This window comes from Pteronotus mesoamericanus, unplaced genomic scaffold (assembly GCF_021234165.1).
Source record: "Pteronotus mesoamericanus isolate MK-2021 breed Mesoamerican mustached bat unplaced genomic scaffold, CSHL_Meso_final contig_105, whole genome shotgun sequence".
Taxonomy (NCBI): Eukaryota; Metazoa; Chordata; class Mammalia; order Chiroptera; family Mormoopidae; genus Pteronotus; species Pteronotus mesoamericanus.
In genome coordinates, this window is record NW_026555006.1 from 4,112,383 (window position 1) to 4,135,131 (window position 22,749).

General features: G+C 48.9%; 2 protein-coding genes across 6 annotated transcripts in view; one reads left to right on the forward strand and one right to left on the reverse strand.

Annotated features, from left to right (window-relative positions):
- The window catches only part of ZFYVE9 (zinc finger FYVE-type containing 9), a 128,822-nt gene extending 126,950 nt beyond the window's left edge, over nt 1-1,872 (forward strand). For both annotated transcript variants that reach the window (XM_054573040.1, XM_054573050.1), the window contains one exon: nt 1,332-1,872. In XM_054573040.1, the coding sequence (XP_054429015.1) occupies nt 1,332-1,493 (162 nt within the window). In that variant the 3' untranslated portion in view covers nt 1,494-1,872. The remainder of the gene's footprint in view (nt 1-1,331) is intronic.
- Nucleotides 1,873-4,782: 2,910 nt separating this feature from the next.
- On the reverse strand, nt 4,783-21,851 carry CC2D1B (coiled-coil and C2 domain containing 1B). Of its 4 annotated transcripts, none has more exons than XM_054573080.1 (25): nt 21,649-21,851; nt 20,063-20,149; nt 16,699-16,843; nt 15,683-15,789; nt 15,151-15,306; nt 14,611-14,736; nt 14,258-14,417; nt 13,913-14,094; nt 13,687-13,762; nt 13,491-13,601; nt 13,280-13,410; nt 12,980-13,052; nt 12,657-12,790; nt 12,126-12,234; nt 11,870-12,042; nt 11,284-11,409; nt 10,667-10,725; nt 10,468-10,584; nt 10,043-10,116; nt 9,838-9,896; nt 9,567-9,618; nt 8,999-9,098; nt 8,738-8,828; nt 7,215-7,344; nt 4,783-6,907 (listed from the first exon to the last, which is right to left on the reverse strand). In XM_054573080.1, the coding sequence occupies exons 2-24, from the start codon at nt 20,126-20,128 to the stop codon at nt 7,216-7,218; spliced, it is 2,556 nt and encodes an 851-aa protein (XP_054429055.1). In that variant the 5' UTR covers nt 20,129-20,149; nt 21,649-21,851; the 3' UTR covers nt 4,783-6,907; nt 7,215. The 4 variants fall into 4 exon arrangements, with proteins under 4 accessions (XP_054429055.1, XP_054429047.1, XP_054429039.1 ...); XM_054573072.1 differs by having other exon boundaries at nt 4,783-6,904; nt 16,693-16,843; nt 21,649-21,850; XM_054573064.1 differs by having other exon boundaries at nt 16,693-16,843; nt 21,649-21,850.
- Nucleotides 21,852-22,749: the final 898 nt, after the last annotated feature.

The window sequence follows — 22,749 nt, forward strand, 5'->3', positions numbered from 1 at the left end:
GCCTCAGGGACTTGGCAGGCCTGAGAGGTAGAGAGATGGGGTAACGGCCAGTCTTTGTAGCAGTCAGAACACACACATTTATCAACTGAGTTCACCGTCTTATATGCATGTGGTTAGTGGTACCCCAAAACAATTACCATAGTAACATTAAAGATCATTGATCACACATCACCATAGCAAATATAACAATAATGAAAAAGTTTGATATATTTCTAGTTACTAGAATGTGGCACAGAAACACAAATTGAGCAGATGCTGTTGGAAAAATGGTGTTTGATAGACTTGCTCAATGCAAAGTTGCCACAATTTCAATGTGTAAATTGTAAATTTGTAAATTCCTTCAATTTGTAACAAAGCTCAATATCCACAAAGCACAGTAAAGTGAAGCGCAGCGGAACAAGGCATGCCTGTACATTTTGGAATCTGGATCGCTGTAACATGTCCCAGGGCTCCTGCATTGATACAGAGTTGTGTCATTGTCAGGGAAAATGTGAAAACTTATGTATATGGCTCCATTTCCTGACTAGTCATCAATAAGTATGTGTGTTCTACTTAAGGCCTTTCCCAATGCTATACTAAGCATATGAGGGCAATACAGTGAGGCATCATAATCCTTTGTCAAATGGAACTGATAATCTGTCTGGAAAGAGAGTTACTTCACATAAAACAATTATAAAACAAAAGTTTTCTGCTGATCAGTGGCCCTCTTGAGGGCAGGAGGGAGCCCTGTTACATTAATCTTTGAATTCCTCTGTTAGTAGGTGCTTAAAATAGTGTGTGGACAGATGATCGGCAGAGTAAGTGTTCAGGTCCTGCTATGTGAGAGAGTTACTGTATTTTTCTGTGTATAATGCGTACTCATGTTTTTGGGCACATTGTACATGGGATTATTACACCTATGGTATGTGATCATTATACCATGTGTAATGTGCAGTCTTATTTTTCTCTCAGAAATTTGGGCAAAAAAGTGCACATTATACATGGCACAATATGGTATATCATGTATTTCCCATTTTCACTTTCACAACCATAGGTTTAGGTATTACTCCTGACATTCCCTCTCTCTCTGTATCACCCCAGCCCCAGCTCAGGAAACTAAGACCTTAACAGGTTAAGTGTTTTGCTCAGGGTCTCATGGCCACGAGGTGTTAGTGGTCAGCACGATAAATGACAATTCCGGGAAGAGAAGGAGAAATTCGTGTTAACTGCTGTGTGTCTAGCCCATGTCCAGGGAGGACGTCTCCTTTCCTGCTCAGCCTTCTTGGCTCTCAGCCCTATGGAGAGACCTTCTCTATCCAGTAACCTGCCTTCCCCTTCTCTCTGTGGTGTAGGTTGGCTATCAAGCAGGGAGCAATGGCCAGCCCCTTCCCTCGCAGTACATGAATGATCTGGACAGCGCTTTGGTGCCGGTGATCCACGGAGGGGCCTGCCAGCTCAGTGAGGGCCCTGTCGTCATGGAACTCATCTTTTATATTCTGGAAAACATCGCATAGACAGAGGACTTTATTTTTTTTTCCTGTTCAGACTTGTTGCAACAGCAGTCATACCCAAGTCATTTGCACTTTAGAACTGGAAGATTAAGCTTTTGTTAACACTATTAATGGGGGGGCAGAGGGAGTTTGGGGGACTAGGGTGGGAAAGGGTAGTTGGGGGGACAGATGCTCCATAATTCTAAGTCTTCTATGCATTGTCCACCAAGAAGACCTGGGCAGCTTCCGTTACTGCACGACAGCTATGCTATCCTTGCAGCTAATCTCTTTCTGTTACTGTTTAGACAAGGATTCTGCTCCTGTTTTAAGACTTCCTTATGGTCTTGTGCTCAGAAATGCTCAAATGGGTACAGCCATCACCAAGGGTGGGGTGGGCGGGCAGAGGGGAAATAAAAAATGAAGCATCAGTCTTGTACTCTTTGTACAGAATTGATATAAAAAGTATGACACTGATCTTGTCCCATTTTCAGTAACTTCAAGTAGAAGTCACAATTAGGTTTTTGTTTGTTTTTACCAGATTACCCAACGGATAACCCCTCTCCTAGCCAAGAAAGGGCGATGCAGTGTGAGCGTGGTGATTTGGATAGCAGGGCCGAGTTCAGGATGACTCAAGGTCTGCCCGAGTCAATGGCAGGTATTGAATTGGGCCTTTCTGCAAGAGCTAACAATGTGTTTAAGACATTTTTAGTTATACTATACACTAGATATATTTTTAAAAACATTTTATTGGGAAATAATTTAAACTTCCAAGGTTATAAGTACAAAAAAACCTGTGCACGCTTTACCTAGATTCACCGATTGTTCACATATTATTAACATTTTGCCTCATTTGCTTTATTAGTGTTTCTCCATAAAAAATGGAGGCATTTGAGAGCAAGCTGCACACCTAATAGCCTTTTACCCCTAAACACTTTAATGCATATTTCCTAAAATTAAGGGCCCCCTCTTATATTATAGCAGGACAGCTTGCAACCTCACTCAATCTAACATTGATGTGCTACTTGACCTGGGCATCTGTCCAACAATGTCCTTCATGGAATTTTCCCCTCCAGCAAAGCTTCCAGCCTAGCCTCAGACATAGCAAAAAGCTCTCTTGACTCACTTGTATCTTTTATTTTCTCCATATTTTTGGTGAGTATAGTTCCCTCACCCCATTTTTTAATAGGAAATGCCTGATTTTTTAAAGTTGATTGGTGTCTCTTCATAATTAGAATCACATGCATTCTTGGCCAGAATCCTAAGTGATGCTGTGGGCCTAAGTGATTAGGGAATCATCAGCTCTGGGGTCACTTGATATATCCACCTGCCCCTCATGGATGATAGTAAATTTTGATCACCTAGTCAAAGTGCTGTCCAGTTTCTCCAGTGTTTTTTTCTCCCCTTGGAATGAATAACCAGTGTGTACAGACACTTTCATTTCAGATCATGCAGATCTTGCCATCAAAATTTCCCCTTAGATTTAGTATCCACTCACATTTCTTGTCTGAATTGATCTTTTGCTAGGATGGCTACAGAAAGATTTTTCAATTTCAGCACTACCTCCACCTTTACTAGTTGTACTTGGTCATCTATAAGCAAAAGCTTTCCTCTTTCCTATTTATTTGTTTAAGCAACTTTCATTGTGGGCTTGTGGGTTACTTTTTGAATAGCGCTAATTCATTATCTGGATGCTCAAATGGGCTCAGCTTTGGCCAACGAGAGCCCCTCAGGTAGCTCCTACCTCCCTGTGATGTGCTCCTGTCATTTTTTTTTTTAACACTTTGTTTTCTGGCCTAACATGAAGCTCCAGGTTCATCTCGTGCTCATCCTGTCCCAGCCTCAGTATCAGTCATGTTATTCTGGTCATAGACCAAATGGATTTCACAACCCAGAGTTTGAAAAACACTTTTCAAGGGTAACTCACTTCCTAGTCACTGTCTTCTTATGCAAGCCCAGGCCAAGCAGCAGATGGCCCCTCTGCGTAAGTGCACAGCTCTAAGAACCCTCTGGGAGCTAATGCAAGCCTCTGGGGCAGTGAGAAGCCGCTGCCCTGGAGCCAGAGGGGGACTTAGCACTTGGCAGTTACAGGCTGCGTAGCTGTTCAGGGCAACACCATTTGTCCCAAAGAGGCCGAAAGGCCTGGCCTTCAACTTGCAGTGTGTCCCCCTGTGTTTATCCCCCTTCCATGGTGGTACTGGTTGGGGAAGGAGGGGGTCGACATTCTGTGTCTCTCTCTTGGTGGTGGCTGCAAGAGCTGTCATTGTGACCTTTCCCACAGACTCAGATACTCAGGGCTTCTAAGGGAGAAGAGTAGATGCCCAGAACACCAGTGTTCTGCAAGCCCTGGGACCACACACATAGCCCTCCAAAACCTGATAGGACACTTGTCGATAGGGGCAGGTATTATGGATGTTTCTCAACATCCAGCTTGGTCCAAATATACTTGTAAGTTTGGAGCCTCTATAGCTGGTTCTTTTTTCCAATAGAAGTTTATCTTTCCTCCCATTCAGCTAAATACATCTTGCAATTGTACATATTTCTCCTCAGTGCCAAGGTTTTAAATTCTCCAACTAAGGAACTAAGGACAAGCTCCAGCCCTGCATAGTCAGATCTATTCTCAATTGCATAAAATGTCCTTTATGTTTAGTGTATTTTGTGGAATTGGGCATAAAATAGCCAAGGCTAGTTTACCTCCCCCCTTCCCTGTTTTATTTTTATAGACTGTATATAGTTACATAGAGGGCTGAAACATCACATTTCTAAGGAAGTCACATTTTACTAGAATGTAAACTAAAAAGATTGACATATAGAGATCCTTATAAACTGAAGAGGAATAGAATTCCATAATGGTAACACTCAATTTTTTTAAATTGAGTTCTTATAAATGTTAGATGTAGTTTCTGCATTTGTTTTTATCACTTTCTAAATACCTACTGGACTCCTAGAAATATGGGACTTTGCCTTTTCCAAGTTCCCATCTAGTATTTCCCCTCATCCAGTGGCTCCTGAGTGCTGGTGGACCCAAAACTCCCAACTAAATTTGCCTAACTATTCATCTGGGGAGTAATTTATGCATTTCATGCATTTCAGATAATAAGCAATCTGTTGAACCTTGTTTCTATATTGTTTGTTCTATTTTAATAAAGCTAATTTTAACAATGGAATGGGAATTTTAGGAATTGTATATGTAGCCAGAAAAGCTAAGGAGCACAGCAGGAAGAGAGGGATGCCCACCCTAGAGTTGGGGAAGCTGAGGCCCAGAGCAGGAAGGCATCCACCTGCCATGGAGCTGGGCTGGGTACTAGCTCCCTGGTTCCACCCGTCTCAGCCCCCTAGTTTCACCCGTAAAGGAGCTGCCTGATTAAGGGGCAAGATCTTGTAGGAACTGCCCACAAAATTTGGAAAGCAAGCTCTCAAAATTTGGAAGCAACAGGTGATTTGCAGTGGTGCTTAAGAAAAATGTTGAAGTCACAAAATAGTTTGTGCTGTGAGCAAGTCTTCATGTGAGAAAAATTTCTCCATGTTTTATTCAGTTCGCTAATTCAGAGGAAACTGTGCCTTGCACTAGACTGAAGAGAGAATTTAAAATTTAAAAATGATTTGGGTCACGTCTTGTTCTCAACTGCTCCGGAGTCACTCATCTCCAATGCCTGGTTGCTGCATTTGGACAAATCTTTTGAGACTGGGCAGGCTCCTCCCACCACCACTGACCCCTGCATGTGTTGGCCACAACAAAGGCCCTTTCAGAACCTCAGTCTCCAAGTCCAGTGGGTGGCTTTGTCTTGCCTCCCCCCAGCCTGGAGGATCTGTTTTCCAGAAAGCAAAAAGCAGTGAAGACAACTAAAATTGAACAGGTTGCAAAAGGAAATCTGTGAGCCACAGAATACTTCCTATCAAATTGGAACAGGATGTTTTCAGCACAGGTCCAAGTTCAGAAATACCTAGGGCTGGCTGGAACCTTTGAGGGTAACGACAGCTGTCCGAGACCTTAGTTAAGCACCAGTTGGGGTACAAACCTGAGGGGAAGGTTAGGTTGGGTCAGAAACTCTCCTGGCCACTCATCTTTGTTCTAGGCCCCCTTATGAAGGCTAACACCCTTCCTTTTCATTGTAGAGGACTGCTGGCTTGACACAGAGATGTAACAGCAATTAAGCGTTCTACCTCGTATCTGAAAAATCACTCTGATGGTTAAGACTGGCCAGAAAGCTCTTGGGGAAAAAAATCATTTGTCCTTCATGCTGTTACCCCCAAAAGATCCGTTAAGGGCAGGGAAGCACGGTCCAGCCCTATCCCCCAAAAAGCTCAATCCCTGAGCTGTGCTTATGCAGTGCTGTAGTGATCAGTAAGCTGAATGTACTTGCTTCACTTAGGACCTTTAAAAGTGACCTTTAAGAATGCTATGTTGAACTTAAGCTAATGCTTCAAAAAGCTGCTGGGAAGGGTGGGTGGATGGGATGTTAATTTTTAAGAAATGTAGAACACTGCAGTTTTGAATATTAAATCTATTGCAATTATAAGTCCGTCTCCATCCATTGAGAAAAACAAAGCCAAAAGAGAATTTCTAGGAAAGAACTGGGGATTTCCCTAGGTGATTAGCTGAAGAGGGAAGACTTCCTCTGCCCTCTCTCAAAAGAGGAAGTCATAGTAGCAGTTTCTGTCAATTAAATGTTACTGCTACTCTGGCTTTTAAAAAGTGACAGGACTTTTGTTTAGGTCTTTGATGGTTACTGTGTGTAGAGTGTAAATCCATACAAGTGAATTAGACCTAGTTTCTTAAATAAAAACCACTACATAAATTTTTACATGTTTTTTTTTTTTCCTCCAGTTAGCAGTCTTTTAGTTTTAGGTGCACGGACCAAACTCAAGGTGCAGCCTTGCCTGCTTCCCACCACACAGTCCAGAACATAACTTCCTTCCTCCACTGGGAGTTTGGGAAGCAGGGAGGCTAGAGCAGCAGCTGTCAGGAAACAAGGCACAGGCAGGGCTGGGTAAACTGAGGTCTTTGGCATAGGGTGCCACTGACAAACATCATGGAACCCTAAGCAGGATCACTCTCAAACTCTCCCATCCTTTACAGTTGTATCTTTTAAAGGCACATTCAGAAACGTTGCAACTAGGGGCCGGGGTAAGCTGCACACAGTTGCTGCACAGAGGTTAAGGGGCTGCAAGACTCCATGGCACAGAGCAATGAGGCTGTCCTTGCTTTTGCTGCGCAGGAAGGGGAGGCAGCCTAATGGAATCCATCCTGCTTTGGTGTGGAGGCCTAGAAAAGGGCCAGCCACAGGAAAGACCGAGGCCGTGATCAGCAGGTTTTTGGTATTTGTGTAGCAGCATTTATCTCCCTTATGTACAAAGGCTTCTGTAGCCAGCAAAGCTGGGAAAAACACATTTCTGCACACAGCCGGTGGCCTGGCTCCTCTCCTGGTGTTGACCGTCTGCTGCACAAGGCACAAAGCACATAAAGTAGGAAGTCAGTCTAAGCTGCATTCAATACATAAATAGAGTTTAGAAAGGATTTCCTGAAGAGTTAGACCTGCAAAGGTTTTACTTCCTCTCAGGTTCTACTGAGGATCCTAAGAAACTCAGGCCCAAGCCCTACCCAACAATTTTGCCTTTTGATCATCCTCACAGATGAGAAACTCTTAGGCTTTCCTCCCCACATATGAGCTGAGTACTGAAGTGTCCCTATAGGGCCTGGGGAGAGAGCAGGGGTCAGAGGTTCTGAGGGCCCAGGCAGCTGCCCACCTCACAGGCTCCTGGGCTCCAGGACCAGCCAGTTTTCGGTGACCATCTGTACATCCTGGCCACTCAGAGGCTCCCGCAGCCTCACCTTCACCTCCAGCTTGCCCCCAGTGGGCTTCCTTCCATCCAGGACCTGTGAGGATTGCAGAGAGGGAGATGGTAACTGGATTAGGGGCTGGTGCAGGCAGCTCCCTATGCTCACAGGTAAGGAATGAGGAATTAAAATATCCTGCAGTATCAACATAGGAATCTCCATTTCATGACAACCCTGGTGGTGGTGGTGGTGGTGGTGGTGGTTTCAGGTAAGTCCTATTTTGGGGGGGTGGGGGGAGTAGCCCTGGCTGGTGTGGCTAAGTGGGTTGAGCACTGGCCTGCAATCCAAAAGGTTGCTGGTTTGACTCCTGGTAAGGCCCTATGCCTGGGCTGCGGGCATGTGAGAGGCAAACGATTGATGTTTCTCTCCCTCTTTCTCCACTCCTATCCCCTCTCTAAAAATAAATAATTGTAAAAAATAAAATATATAAATTTAAATAAGCATCAATGCTCTGAGGTGAAGATGAGAAACATAGGGTTCTGCTGACTCAGTTTCCCCATGGTAACTCCTGGAAGAAATATTCTGGCTTACAGGTGCAGCTGGAAAACCACTAAGCCCAGACCCTCACTTCACAGATGGCCCAGAGAGAGTGGATGCTACATTGCACAGCCAGTGTGGCAAGGCCAGGACTAGAACCCAGGCCAAGGGCTCCTACCACCCACCATGCAGCCTCCTAGCGAGCAGGGAAGAGGCAGCTGCAGGCTGGGGGACTCTAACCACCATCAACGTGGCCAATACAGAGCAGGCCCCACTTAAAGACTCCCCCAAAAAGGTGGCGAAGGGAGGGAGGTGCACAATAGTGGGAAAAGCCCCACCTATGAAGGCAGCAAGGGTCTAGAACACACTCTGCCAGGCCCACACCCTTCCCTCCGGACTTTAGCTTCCTCATCTATCAGAGGCAACCCCTCAGAGTCAGTCACTGCCTGTAAAATCTGACAAGTTCATAGGAACTAAAGGAGCTGTCTGCGGCCAATTCCTAAATGCAGAGTAGTTTCACTGTGGCAGGTCCCCGGTTTTTGAAATAGCTTTTCAATTCCATAGTCACAGCTTGCTCCACTTCATCCAGCTGCCAGACAACTGCCCCAACCCTAACTCTGCCCCTGCCAAAACTAGGGGTTTATGTGTGCCAAGTTGACAGCAACGGTCAGACCCCACAAGGGCCCTGGAATCTACCATCCCTGGGAACCTGAGTGGCCCAGATGGTTGTAGAAACAGTATAGCTACTTTCAGAATGGTTGATGCTAAAGATTTTGTCAAACCCTCTGCATCTCTTCATTTGTGAAATGGGAATAACCTCTATAACACCTTTATAGGTTATTTTTTAATGGGCCCAAAAATCCTAAAATAGGGACTGATACTCAATGAATGTTGGCTTTTCACTTGCCAAGTCTTCTGGTTTGCCCACCCTACCTCCACAATCTCTGGGTCTTACCTGCAAAATCTCTCTGATCTCACACTCATTCTCCAGCCGCTCCAGTTTCAGGTGGGCTGTGCCAACAAGCTTGTCACTTCTGAAGAAGGATCTGGGGAGCCAACGGTCAGCAGAGGATTAGACTAGGCAGGAATGAGCTGGCTGAGTCCAGCTCAAGAAAACTGAGTAGCAGCAGGAGCGGCAGCAACAACATTAGTCTTTCCTTCTGCCCAGCCCACCCCACCCCTTTACAAAAGTATGAATGACTGACAAGGGCCTCACCCTTTGTGGAAGATTTCAAACTTGATTCCTTTGCTTTGAATCACCCGCTTAAAGCCCCGGTGGTTGCGGTTGATGTTTAGTTTGAAGAGTTGATCAAATTCTGCAAGGGTGGGAGAAAAAAAGGACGTGGCTCCCAGGGATTTCCTGAGATGGTAACAGGCCAAGGGCCAGCTTCCCCTTTGGATGGCTCTGCTTGCAATTCAAAGAGACTACCACTGGGGGGTGGTAGAGCCTCTAGGTCCTGGCCTTGGAAGTCAACTTGTACAGTTCTTGTACTCTTAATAAGAGATTGTACTAAAGTGGGACGAACTTGGAATTTAGAGTCAGGATTCCTGGATTCAAGTTCTATCAGGAGTCCTGGATTCAAGTTCTGTTTCCAACGCTTCTTTGCTCGGAGGCCATTGGCAAGTCCCTTTACCTCTTTGAGTCTCAGTTTCCCCAACTATGTGAGAACAGTGGTAATAACACCTGCCTGTATCTCCCAAGTTGAGTATCAAGACAACAGATCTGGAAAACCAAGTGCTGCACACACATATCAGGATGAGAGGGAGGAGGAAGCAGCCCTCACCTGGAGAGTTCGTGTTCTTCACCACGGCTGTTTTGCTTTTTTGAGCCTGGTCCTAAAGCAGTGAGGAGAGAGAAGTCAGAATAGCTTGAAAAAATAGGTCTATAGGGTCCAGAGCTCGGGGCTAAGTCAGTGGTGAGGGAAAGGAGTATAAGGGGTGGGGCCTAAGGGCCTTCCAACCCCTCCCAATAGCCAGACCTCCCAGGGATGGGGAGAAATTGAACACAGGGTCCTGGAACACATTCAGAGGATCCTACCTCTACTGGAACCTCACCGAGTTAGGGTAGTGAAACTCAAACCGCACAAAAGCATCCAAGTCATCAGGGGTCACCCCTATAAAGGAGAAATGGGAGTCAGGGCCAGAGGGAGTAGCCAGGGGCCCAGCACTTGAGGTAGAGGGAGACCCAGTATCCCCCTATTGGCCAAGGGTAGAGTGTCTGGGCAAGAGCCTACTGGAGTAGGAGTGGCCCTAGGACTACCTGGAGGGGCTGGGAGGTTCATTCCCCGGACAATGATGAGATGCATTTCTGTGCTGTTGAGTTCTGAGAAGATCCTATAGCCAGGAAGCAAGGAGAAAGAGCTCAAAGTGAAGGAATGCAGTGGGAAAAGGTCCCCATCTTCCAGGGATGGGCCACTGCCTGCCGGGTGGTGGTTAGGAATAGAGCGGGCCCAGGGAGGCACAGCTTGTCTAGGCTAAAAGCAGCAGAGCTCCTTCCCTAGCCACCCCCAGCTCTGAGCTCCTCACAAGCAGTCACCACGCCTACCTCCCACACCCCAAGGCCCAGTGCCTATGGCAGAGCCAAGCCTGGAAATTCTTACTAAGGGGACCTAAGTTTCCAGCTTTGGCTCCCAGCCTCTTGGCACATCCCTGCATGGAGCCATTGTCTCCCTTACAGTTTGGTACCTCACAGTCTGGAATGTCTTCAATTCAAAGTGGTGGCTAGGAGGGTCAAGGCCCTGGGCCTGGGCCAGCTGCAAGATCTCAAGCTGCTGCTTGCGGTCTTGAGCAAGCTTCTCAAACCTGAAAGGGTTGGGTGCACACTTCAGCATGACAGGGCTCACTGTCTGCTCCCTACCCCACAAACCCCAGCCCTTGCATTTACCGAGTAGTCTCGGCCACATTGCCCTGGTGCATGAACTGCTTGGAGAACAGCAGACACTTCTGAAAATAGAGGCCCAGAGTGGGTCTAGGTTGGCTTTAGAGGCCCAGCTTGTGAAAACTCCAATCTTCTTCTATAGTCTCACCCTTCTCCCCTAACAAAAAGCTCTTCCCTAAGATCACTGTTTTCAAGACCTGGTTTTGCTTTTTTTTTTTTTGGATAGCCATTCCCCCAAAATTCACTTAGCAAGCTCCTATTCTTCCTTCAAAACCTAATAAAAACATCACTTCAGAAGGCAGACCTACAGGCAGTTCAGGTCAATACATACAAATATGCATACGTTTCCAATATACATATGTGTCTGTGTCCTCTAACACTTCTGATCTTCAAAGTACTTTCCCCTCCAGTCTGTTGTCTTAACTTCATAACCACCCAGCGATGATAATAATAATCTTATTTTACAGATGAAAATGTGGTTCAGAGATGGTAAGTGCCTTGCGCAAGGTCACACAGCCAGTAAGTAGAAGAGCCAGAGTATGAATCCAGGCCTATCTGGTCTATGCCTTTCCCCAAAGGGAGCTGTGGGCACTGAAGGAAGGAGAGACAAGCAATCAACTGACCTCATGTTGCTCTAGAAGCATCTTTTGTAGCTGTGCGTATACCTCCTCAGCCTTCTGGGAGAGGCGCAGGTCTTCATGGTGAATGAGGATGAAGTCACCCTCCTCATCCGTCAACGGTGAAGGTACCTGCCCAGGTCATAAGGCCCCTCAGGGGCCCCAAGTGTCAGATTATCCCTCTACTGAGCCTAACAACTGCAGGAATCCCAACTTAATGTTTCTCCAGCTTCTACTAACAACCAGTGATGGGAACTCACTGCTTCCCCTTATATCCCAGGCTGCCACGACACTGCCTCCCACTGGCCTTGCCCTGCCTTGTCGTCTCTGACCATAGGCAGCCCACCAGGCCTTCTACTGGCCTTTCTGGGGCTATAGGGCAGAGAGAGGCATAAGCAAAAGGCTCTTACCCAGCAGTCGCCACATCCTATCCACGTCTCACCTCTCAGGTTGGCCTGAGGGGCTCAGGGAAGGTATAACCAATGGCAGTGGACAGTGGCATCCAAGCAGCTTTTTTCACAGCCCTGCTGTCAAGCTTGCCACCTGCCTCTTCTGTATGAGAAGTCCTCCTGCTTAACCAGGTGGGACTCACCTTGGAGAGGTCTACTGGTCGGCCGGCTCGGACCTGGAGAATCTGAGCCTCAAGGCATTTGGCCAGCCGCAGGTGAGCTTTGGCTTGTTCCAGGTCCCGGCCACGCTTGGCCTGCAGGGCTGCCCGCTGGTACTGCAGTTTGCGGGCCTCCAGCAGTGCCAGCTGCTCCCGTACTGAAGGGAGAGCCATGCTGGTTAGAGCCATGCCTGCCCCTCACCAGAGCCTTTAGTCCTCCACCCCTCTTCTTCCAACTCACCAGAGGGACTCAGTGGCTCCTTAGAACTTGAGGCCTTGGGTTCAGGCAAAGGGCGGGATGAAGGGACCAGAGGCTTCTTGGGTACTGGGGCCTGGGCTGGAGGCTCATCCTACAGGTGCCCAGAGCATGTCACAGGGAATCTGTCCCGCACCCCCGCTGTAGCAACTCAGACTTGGACTCTCTTCCTAACTTTGCACTAACTTGCTGTGTTTACTGAGATGAATGGCTTCCCTGTGTGGGCCCCAGAGAATCTCAGAGCTACAAAGAGCTTCAAAAGCTCTGAGCTAACCTTCCCAACAGCAGATACCAGGGTTTTGAAGATCAAACCAGGGCTCTGGGGTCAGAAAGATCTTGGTTTGAATCTGGCTCTGCTAACGCCTATCTGGATGCCCTTGGCCAAGTTTTTTTCTGTAAAACGGCAAAGAATAGCTACTTTGCTGGACTTGTTAGTATGGACAACAGGATCTGGGTTTGCCCTTCATCTGCCATTTCCCCCCACCAACCCCTGGAGTCTTAGGCCCTCAGCCAAACCTCATCCTCATCCCCATCTTCCTCTGCTGGAGCTGTATCGTCAGAAGCTAGTTTCTGAGCAGCAGCTAAAGTAGCTGCTACTGCATCCTCCTCAGTGTCTGTAGTGGACTCCAGACCAGGGATAGGAGGGAATCCTGTGGGAGAGAGAGAGCTGGGCAATGGGTAGGGTGGCCTCAGGGAAACACTAGGCTATTGTGGGCTTCCACTAGGCCTCCCTGGGCATAGCGGGAGTGGGTGGCTCCCAGAGCGGAGGCAGATACATGAGGAATCACTCCCTGCCTCCTCTTAGAGATCGTAAAGACCTTAGGCCAAGAACCACGTACCTGGAGGAACAGGCAACTCAGCAAAATCAACCTTGCGTCCTGCTCGATGCGCTCGAATGGCATCTTGATATTGCTGCAAGGGAAAGGAGGGAGGGAGGGAGCGACCTATGGTGGGCAGCAGTCTGCATGCTCCTCTCAGGGAGAGACAGAGAGTAGGAGACTGAAAGCAACCCCCTGGAGGAAAAGCAGCCCGAGGCAGCAAGAGCTCAAGAGAGACAGAGACCCTCAAGGACCAGGGCTAGCTGCAAGAGCAGACAGAGACGCTGACCCGTGCAGGGGGTCTCATGGCCGCAGGCCCACCTTGGCAATGCGCTCGTGCATCCGGGCCTTTCGTTCATCCCCACTGTTGCGGGCCTGGGTGCCTGCCTCACGGTACTTATTCAGCCTCTGCTGCAGGGCGTCCAACACTGTCTGTGGCTCCGTATGGGCCTCTAGAGGAGGAAGGAGACAGCATCAGCTCTCCCTACCTCTCCTCAGGTCCCCACTCCACAGTCCCACCATCCCATCCTACCTGGGGTTGCTGGAGTGTTAGAGGCCATCACTGGGTGCACATGTTCCACAGCTGGGGGTCCAACTGAGGGTGCTGTGAGGACCTTCGAAGCCTGTGGGAGGGGCTTCAGGCCTGAGGGACCCAGAGCACAAGTGTAGGTGGGGGTGCCTGGCCAGTCCCAGCCTGAGCAAGTTCCCTCCACCATCCCCATACTGACCCTCAGGTGCTGGGGGCATGGCACTCAGGTCCACAGGCTGCCCCTTCTCCAGGGCCTCCAGGACGGCACCAAATCTCTGCAGTGGTAAGGAAGGCAGGTGTGGGCAAAAGCCAGGGAACCCATGAGCCTGGGCTGAAAAGAGTCTAGCTGCAAGGCCTTGAGTGGGTCGCTGCCCCAAATGTGAAAGAAGGGGTTAGACACAGGGCCCCTGAGCCAGATGTCATACCTTCCCAATCCTCATGAGCTCTCGGGCACGATCTAGGTCCCCAGCCCGCTTGGCGTTCAAGGCAGCCACTTTGTACTCCCTCTGTCGAGCCGACAACAGGGCCCGTGGGTCTGGGTCTGGATTGGGCAGCGTAGAAGTGCCAGGGCTGCCCAGGGGGCTTGTCTCAGGCTGAGAAGGGTTGTCTTTGGAGAAACAAAAAGCCCAGAGAGGGGGCATCAGGGTCAAAGAAGGTGCACACCTTGGGTTCCCAGCGCCCACAGGAAAGGTGTGACTAACGCCAATGGAGTGGCACGCCATAGGCTCTGACCTTGGCGAGTACAACAGAATTTGAGTGTCTCCAGATACCTGGTAACATGGCGGGGGGAGCAGGGAGGTCTGTCTCAGGGCTCCTGTTGGTTGTTTCCTGGGGAGCTGGGGGCTTCTTGCCCAAGGCCACTGGAGGTGGTATCTCATCCTCATTGATCTTCCTGCCTTTCCTCACAGCAGCCAGCTGGGACTCTAGAGTCTGAGGGAGGGAAGAACCAGAAACCTAGCCAGCCATCTCAGCCTGGAACCTGCCTGAAGACAGGCCAGGGATCATTCCCCTCTACAAGGCCAGTGGGGAGGCCTCCCCTGTACTGGGCCCAACTTCTGCTGCCTGACCCACTGCCCTGAGCCCCACTCCTCCCAGCCCTGCTCCCTGGCTGGGCCCAACCTACCTTTAGTCCACGTTCACAACGCCTGGCTTTGGCTGCTTCACCTGCCTCCTTAGCGCTGGCCGCAGCTTCCCGGTAATTGTGGAGCCGGTCCTCCAGCAGAGCCTGCAGCCCCCGAGGCCCTCCAGCCTGTAGATACTCCAGTTCAGGGCCTGGCCACTCCAGGGCCAGCTAGGCCCTTGCTGCTCCCTCCCTGCAAGGAAGCTGCCCCAGAAAACAGAGCTCTTGGATTCAAGGAGGGTGAGCCTAAAAGCCTCAAGGAGGAGGCAAAGACTTACTGGAGAGGCCAGAGGCCATATCAGAGGCAAACACAGAGGCCCAGACAATCTGTGGATGGCTGCAGGGAGTAGCCTGGGAGAACAGAGAGGCCTTTGAGGCCAGCCAGGCACCAGAGTTTCTTGGGCTCAGCCACTGCTTGGGGCACTGCTGGAGGAGGGCCCTGGGGAGGGTTGCGGCAGCCTTCCTATGCAAGCCGTGCTATACGCGTGTTATGCAGGCACACGCAGGGGTATCAAAGGCACATGGAATCTCTCCAGAACCTACCTGAGCCACCAGAACTGAAGTTGTTAGGAGAGCTGTCTGCACTGGAGGGTCAGTGTTTTCCTGTCCCTTCTCCTCAGAGCTACCCAGGGTGGCTGTCTCATCGCCATCCAAGGACCCAGCTTCCTCATCTGCACCCAGGACCTCCTGCAGCTCAGTCTGGGGAGACACAAGTCTGAGGAGCTTGGGAGCCTCATGACCATACCTATGACAGGATCTGAACATAAAGGACCCTCTCCCCCAGCAGTACTTCGCAACATCAGTCACTGTACCTGAAAGTCCCCTTTACCGAAACACTTCTTTAACTGAGGATAGATAGCTTTGAAAACAGGGAAGACTACAAAATCTGAGAATCCTTAAGTACAGTGTTCAGACCAGACATCAAAGGAAACTAGTCTTACACTGTAGAGTTGGGAAAACGGGCCCAAGAAGGACAGGGCAGCCACTCGACATCAGAGCCCACAGAGGGACAAGCCCCAGGCTTCTTCCACAGGCTTGGCCACAGGGTCCTTGGCCACCAGCCTGGCAAACGCACCAGCAAGTCTGTATCGTCCTCCAGCCCTTCTTCTTCCTCCTCCTCCTCCTCCACATCCCGCATACAGTCCGCCGCCAGCTTCTCGATGTGGGCCATAGGTAAAGGCGCTAGGGGACCAGAGGGTCAGGGCCTCAGAGAACGTCCACAAAGAGTAGTCTTCGGCGCACTGTGAATTTCTACACCCAGACAGAAACCTCGCCCTTCCACAGTCAAAGTCCCACCTGTAAGATTCCTGCTCTTCCTGTATGACCCAGCTCAGAAGACCCTCAGCATAGAAACCTCCCTGGACCCTCTAAAAGGCAACAAGCTGCTCTGTTCTCGGCATTTGTGTTGTAGTTCTTCACAGGCACATTCATCCACTCCTCCTAATCACACCTTTCACATATGGAAAGACTTTTAACATCCATTTGAGCATCACAATAATTCTACCAGATAGGTCATATTATCCCCATTTTACATGAGTAAACTGAAAACTACCGATACTAATTTTCCTAATATTGCAGTCCTACTAAGTGGCAGAGCCATGATTCAAAGCCAGGCTTGTCTAACCCCAAAGTTTGGACTGAGAGGAAATAGAGGGCCATGTTTCTCCCATTATCCCAGCTCCGGGGTACATGGGATTGCGGGCAGGTTCTCTCTGAAGGTTCCTGGTGAGAAGAGAGGAAGCTTTAGGTCCTCTTCCAGGCTGGGGAGAAGTATTCCACTTATTTATTCAGTGGACACAACCTCTGTGCACTAAGCCCCTATTCTATACCAGGCCCTGGCTAGGCCTGAAGACAGGGACCCGAGTCGTGAAGAAGAGGCAACCAGGGAAGGAGTGAGCTCCCCATCACACAAGTGTGTGCCCCGAGCAGCATGGCCTCTCGGTGGGAGAGCTGCAGAAGGGGCACAGAAACCAGGAGACCAGGTGGTTTGGCTGGATCCTCGCACCTGTGAGGAGGACCCTCTCCACCAACTGCCTGGGCCCATCTGGTCCTAGCACAGAGTCCAGCCCGGCACCCAAAACTTACCCTTACCCAGCCTCTTGGGTGCTGGCTTCCCGCCTGTGTTCCCTGCTTCTCCTGTGAGGGCCAGCAGCTCAGCCTCCAGGTCCCCATCATCTCCAGTCTCCTCCATCCCCAACAGCATGTCCTCAGGGCTGAATTCCACAAACAGTCCCAGCTGAGAGCAGAGACCATTTCTTAGGGACCACACAATGAGGAAGAGGGTGTAGTCCAGCCCCAGAGCCAGTCTCCCAGAGGTCTGTGGCTCCTTCCCGGTCTGAGGCCCAATGTGCAGAAAGGGAAACTGAGGCTTGCACTATTACCCCTTAGGATACTCCCTAGTGACTCTACAAAGAGCCCAAGAAAACTACAATGTCTTTATTATTCCTCACTAGCTACCTGGCACTGCACTTAGCACTCTACATGATCATCTCAGTTAATTCTCATAATCCTAAGGGGTAGGTCCTATTTTTCTTTATATGTTATAACACACATATAGAGGACTTCCAGCCAAGATGAAGGCATGGGTAGATACACTTTGTCTCCTTGCACAACCAAAAGAAGGACAACACCAAATTTAAAAACAAAAAGCAACCAGAACTGCCAGAAAATCGAACCGTATAGAAGTCCAACAACCAAGGAGTTAAAGAAGAAACATTCCTCCAGACTGGAGGGGTGGAGATGGGTAGCTGGGGTGGAGAGGCCTCCTGGCAAGGTGGCGGCTGGAGGGCCAGGCGGGCAAGGCGGTGGCTGGTGGATCGGATGGTCCCACATTTGCATGCGGATACACTGGAGGAACAGCTGGGGAACCAGGCAGACCACGCAATCCAGGGGTCCAGTGTGGGAAGAGAAAGCATCAAAACCTCTGGAGGTAAAAACCTGTGGGGGTTGCGGCAGCAGGAGAAAGGTCCAGCCTCACAGGAGAGTCTGTTGGAGAGACCCACAGGGTCCTAGAACATACAAACCCACCCACCCTGGAATCAACACTAGAAGGGCCCAATTTGCTTGTGGGTAGCGGGGCAAGTGACTGGAAGCCAGCTTAGAGCCCACCAGGTGGCATTGTTCCCTCTTGGACCTGTCTTCCAAACACACGGCCAAAATACAGAAACCTGGGTTGCCCCACCCTGGCAAATATCTAAGGCTCTGCCCCATCCAATGGAACAGATGCGCTGAGACAAACGAATATGGCCCAAATGAAAAAGAGATCAAAGCTCCAAAAATAGAACTAAGTGATGAACAGATCGCCAATCTATCAGATGCACAATTCTAAACACTGGTAATCTGGATGCTCACTGATTTGGTTGAGTATGGTCACAAAATGGAGGAAAAAGTGAAGGCTATATAAAGTGAAATAAAGAAAAATATACAGGGAACCAACAGTAAGGGGAAGGAAACCGGGACTCAACTCAACGACTGGGAGCAGAAGGAAGAGATAAACATTCAACCAGAACAGAATGAAGAAATAAGAATTCAAAAAGGTGAGGAGAGGCTTAGGAACCTCTGGGACAACTTTAAATGACCCAACATCTGAATCATAGGGGTGCCAGAAGGAGAAGAGGAAGAGCAAGAAAGTAAAAACTTATTTGAAAAAATAATGAAGGAGAACTTCCCCAACCTGGCCAAGGAAATAGACCTCCAGACCCAGGAAGCTCAGAGAGTCCCAAAAACAGTGGACCCAAGGATGCACACAACAAGGCATATCATAACTAAGTTATCCAAGATTAAGGATAAGGATAGAATCTTAAAAGTAGCAAGAGAAAAGGAGTTAGTTACCTACAAAGTAGTTCCCATAAGACTCTGCTGATTTCTCAAAAGAAACCTTGCAGGCAAGAAGGGGCTGGAAAGAAGTATTCAAAGTCATGAAAGGCAAGGACCTACATCCAAGATTACTCTATCCAGCAAAACTATCATTTAGAATTGAAGGGCAGATAATGTGCTTCCTGGATAAGATAAAGGAGTTCATCATCCCCAAGCCCTTATTACATGAAATGTTAAAGGGAATTATCTAAGAAAAAGATGATCAAAAACTACAAACAGTAAAACAGAGGGCAGGGGGAGGTGAAAGAATGGGGGGAAAGGTACAGGGAATAAGCAGCATAAAAAGTAGGTACAAAATAAGCAGGGGGAGGTTAAGAATAGTATAGGAAATGGAGAAGCCAAAGAACTCAAATGTACAACCCATGGACATGAACTAAGGGTGAGGGGGAACTCTGGGGGTTGGGGCGGTGTGGTGTGGAGGGAAATAAAGGAGAGAAAAAAACGGAACAACTGTAATAGCATAATCAATAAAATATATGTTAAAAAAATAGCACACATATAACATGAAAATTAACCATTTTTTAAATCCTCACCTGAGGATGTTTTTTGTTTTTGTTTTTTTTTTGAGCAAGAGGAACGGGGAGGGAGAGAAGGAGAGAGGGACAGCGGGTGGGGGATGGGGAAGAGAAACATCAATTGGTTTCCTTCCATATACACCCAGGGACTGAACCTGAACCTACAACCTAGGCATGTGCCCTGACTGGGAATGGAACTGGCAACCTTTCAGTGCACAGAATGACACTCCAACCACCTGAGCCACATGGCCAGGGCATCTTAACCATTTTTAAGTACAGAATTCAGTGGCATTAAGTACATCACACTGCTGTGCTACTATCACCACTATCCTTCCACAGAACTCTTTTCACCTTGCAAAACTGAAACCCTGTACCCATTAAACAATAACTCCCCATTCCCCCCTTGCCCTAGCCCCTGATAACTACATTCTACTTTCTGTCTGTATGAATCTGACTACTGTGAATAAATGTAGGTCCTCTTTATATCTCCATGTTCAGATGATACTGAGACAGCCTTAAGTGGCAGAGCTAGAATTTAAAATAAGGTAATGTGACTCAAGTCTATGCCCTTTATCCTACCACCTCCCTAACCTGCCTATTTTAAGATAATAAATATGGACTAAGAAGTCTCAGGACTTAGGCCCAGAAAAAATAAAGAGAGAACAGACCTCTAAGGATGCAACGCTCTCCTGGTGGGCTTAGCCCTCAAGCCCTGGGATCCCTGGCTGGTAAGCAGAGTCATGGCCTAAATGAGGAACCCATGAGAGTGCTGAGGCCCTATCAGCACCCCCTAAACTTTGGTGGTTCCTGAACCCTGCAGGTCACTTTTCTGGAGGTGGCCATGGCAGGGGATACTGGGATTGAAGCACAGGTGAGTTCAAGACTCATCTCCCACGTGTGTGTAGCAGGAGATAGTCTGAGTGCCTGTAAGGGCTCTGCCAACTCCAGGGGGCACTGCTGCAAGTCTCTGGACTGATGGGGACAGCATACAGGTGACCCAGTTTGCCCATGTAATTTAGGAACCTCCCACCCTGGCTCAGCGGTGAAGGCAGCTATATACATACCTGCTTGGCAGCTGCCACACCCTGACCACTGGCCTGAGGGCCCTTCCGAGGTCTTGGCCCTGGCATCTTGGCTGCCTAGATACCTGTCTGGTGGGGAATGGAAGAGACTCAGGCTGGAGCAGCCTATAAGCCCCTCCCCCAACAATGCTATCTTAGTAAGGTACCCGTTAATAAACTCCCAATTCAGAGAAAAAAGTCAATGCTTAAGACCAAAGGATGAAATACTAACACTACAAGTGAAGCACTGAAGCAAGCAACACGGGAGACAGAAGGGATGGGGAGCACCTGTCAATGGGTCTAAATGAGGAGTGTGGACACACAATAAAAGATTACTGAAATGATTTGACAAATTTGGATTAAACGAGTGGGGAGGAGCTAGGAAGACAGATTCAGGGAAGTTGCTCTAGGTAAGGGGTGGGTGAGTAGGATTCAGAAAGGCTCTAAAGCTGTACTTTCAAATATGGTAGCCACGTGTGGCTATTTACATTGAAATTAATTAAAATTAAAAATCCAGTTCCTCAGTTATTGGCTACCATTAGCCTGAACAAATACTGAACATTTTCATCACCAGAAGTTCTATTGGACAGTTTTGCTCTAGAGAAACCTGACTCAGCATTCTGATTCTCTCAGAGATCTTACAACCATTCATAGGACCTACTATGTGCAGAGGCCCTATGCTGGGCTCTGGGAGAGCAGGAATGAGTCTGACATGTTCTCGGCCCTCAAAGAACATGTACATGGTGGAAAGCCTCATCCATGGACAAAACCCACAGAGGACCTCTCCCGGGGCCACGAGTGCCCGAGTGGCCCCTCACCCAGCACCACAGAGAAAAGGCTTTTTGGAGATGATACCTGTTCTGAGTCACGTAGAAGTTGGGAAAAAGGATTCCAAACAGATGGAACAACCTGATAATAGACCTGAGGTGAAAAACTGACCTGCAGAGGAAACTGAAGACCTGGGACTACTGGGGCAAAGAGTGTGCGACAGAAAATGGTACCAGTCAAGCTGAAAATGTGAGCAAGGGACAAAATAAACTTTTAAACTTTAAAGGAGTTTGGGCATTTTTCTAGGGCAATGCATGTGGCGGGTTCCTATCGGCTGCCGAAGGGAGGCTGGAGGCCGTCAAGTCTTGCAACGGTGCAGGCAAAAGGGACAAGCTGCGGCGGCGTGCGGGGTGGCGAGAAGTGTTCTGAGTCCAGAGTTCGGGGGGAAATCAACAGGGCTCCGAGGTTTAACTGGGTGCGGGCGCACAAGAGGGGGCGCTCGGGGTGACTTCAAGAGTCAGATTTCAGTGGCTTGGGTTGCCTCCGGAGCAAGGGTACTAAAAGCGGGTTCAGGAAGAGAGGAGGTCAGTCCACACCAAATCTGCGGTCCGGGGCACCCGAATAGGGGTATCGGTGCTGGACCCAGGCCCGGGCTCAGGAGGACAGGAGGGGAGCGGAGAGCACAGGAGAAGCGAAGCCGAGGGACCCCACTTCCTCGCGGCAGGACGCGACTCCCTGCCCCTCCCCAGCCGATTACATCTCACCCGCTGTCCCCAGGTCACCCCTCGCCGGGCATGGGGGGGGGCAGGTACACGGCATACCTCGCGGCGAATCCGAAACCAACCCGGGCCTTCTCTCGCCCCGCACCGCCCGGGGCTCCAGAAGCCACCGGGCGGTGGCGGCAGCCGTGACAGGAAGCTCCCCCCACGGACACAGCTCGCGCCCTAGCACGTGACTCCACGCCCCTGCGGTGCACAACACGCATGCGCAAGACGAGACGGGTGTGGCACCCCAACAGGTGATTCCAAGGGTGGAGTTCTGAGCGCACCCGCAGTACCAGGATGGGCAGTTCCGGGGTGTCCAGCGGCTTGCGCAAGTGCAGTAGGTGCGTCATCTGTCCTTGCCCAATTACAACTTCCCCGCCAGGTTACTCCCAGACCGCGGCTCCTGCGCGCACGCTCGCCTCAAGGCCCGTTTCTCCCGTCTGGGCGTGGGGGCGGGGCTGGCGCAGACCCCAGAGCAGGGGGTGCTTCTCAGCTTGTCACATTCTTAGTCATGTATTTTGGATAGTCTCCAGGGAAATAGAAATGTAGCTCACCGTATTTTTAACCACTTAGCACGTGAACGTACATTTTCCAATCACAAGGCGAGTTAAATCCTTAAGAGACCTTAGCATTTTGAAATTGAAGTTTCACTCCCATTTTTTCTTATGAAATATAATGAAATAGTTTAATATATACCCAAAGATATATGATATTTTAGTTGCCAGAATGCAAGCTCCCCTGTTCTCTAAGTCATCTCCAGTGTCTAAAGAAATGCATGGTACATAGTAAGCACTCAATAAAAATAGTTCCTTTTTCTGGTGTAAATCAACATGAGCACCAGCTCCAAGTTTAGGGAAAAAACAGTACAATAATACAGTTGAAGCAACTTACATACCTTTCATATTTCAAGCCTTTCCTAATGAGCTACCTACTCTCCTGAGTTTGGTGTTTACTATTCTTGAGTATTTCTTATTTCTACTGTGTATATACCCTTAACTAATTCATAGGGCTTTGTTTTGGTTTTTTGGTAAACTTTAACATTGTACCATTGGTATCACTATATTCCTCAACTTCTTTATCTGCTCAACCCTGTTGGTAAGCTTCATCCACACCAACATTTATTTTTCATTTCTGTATTTCATAGTATGAAAATAATTC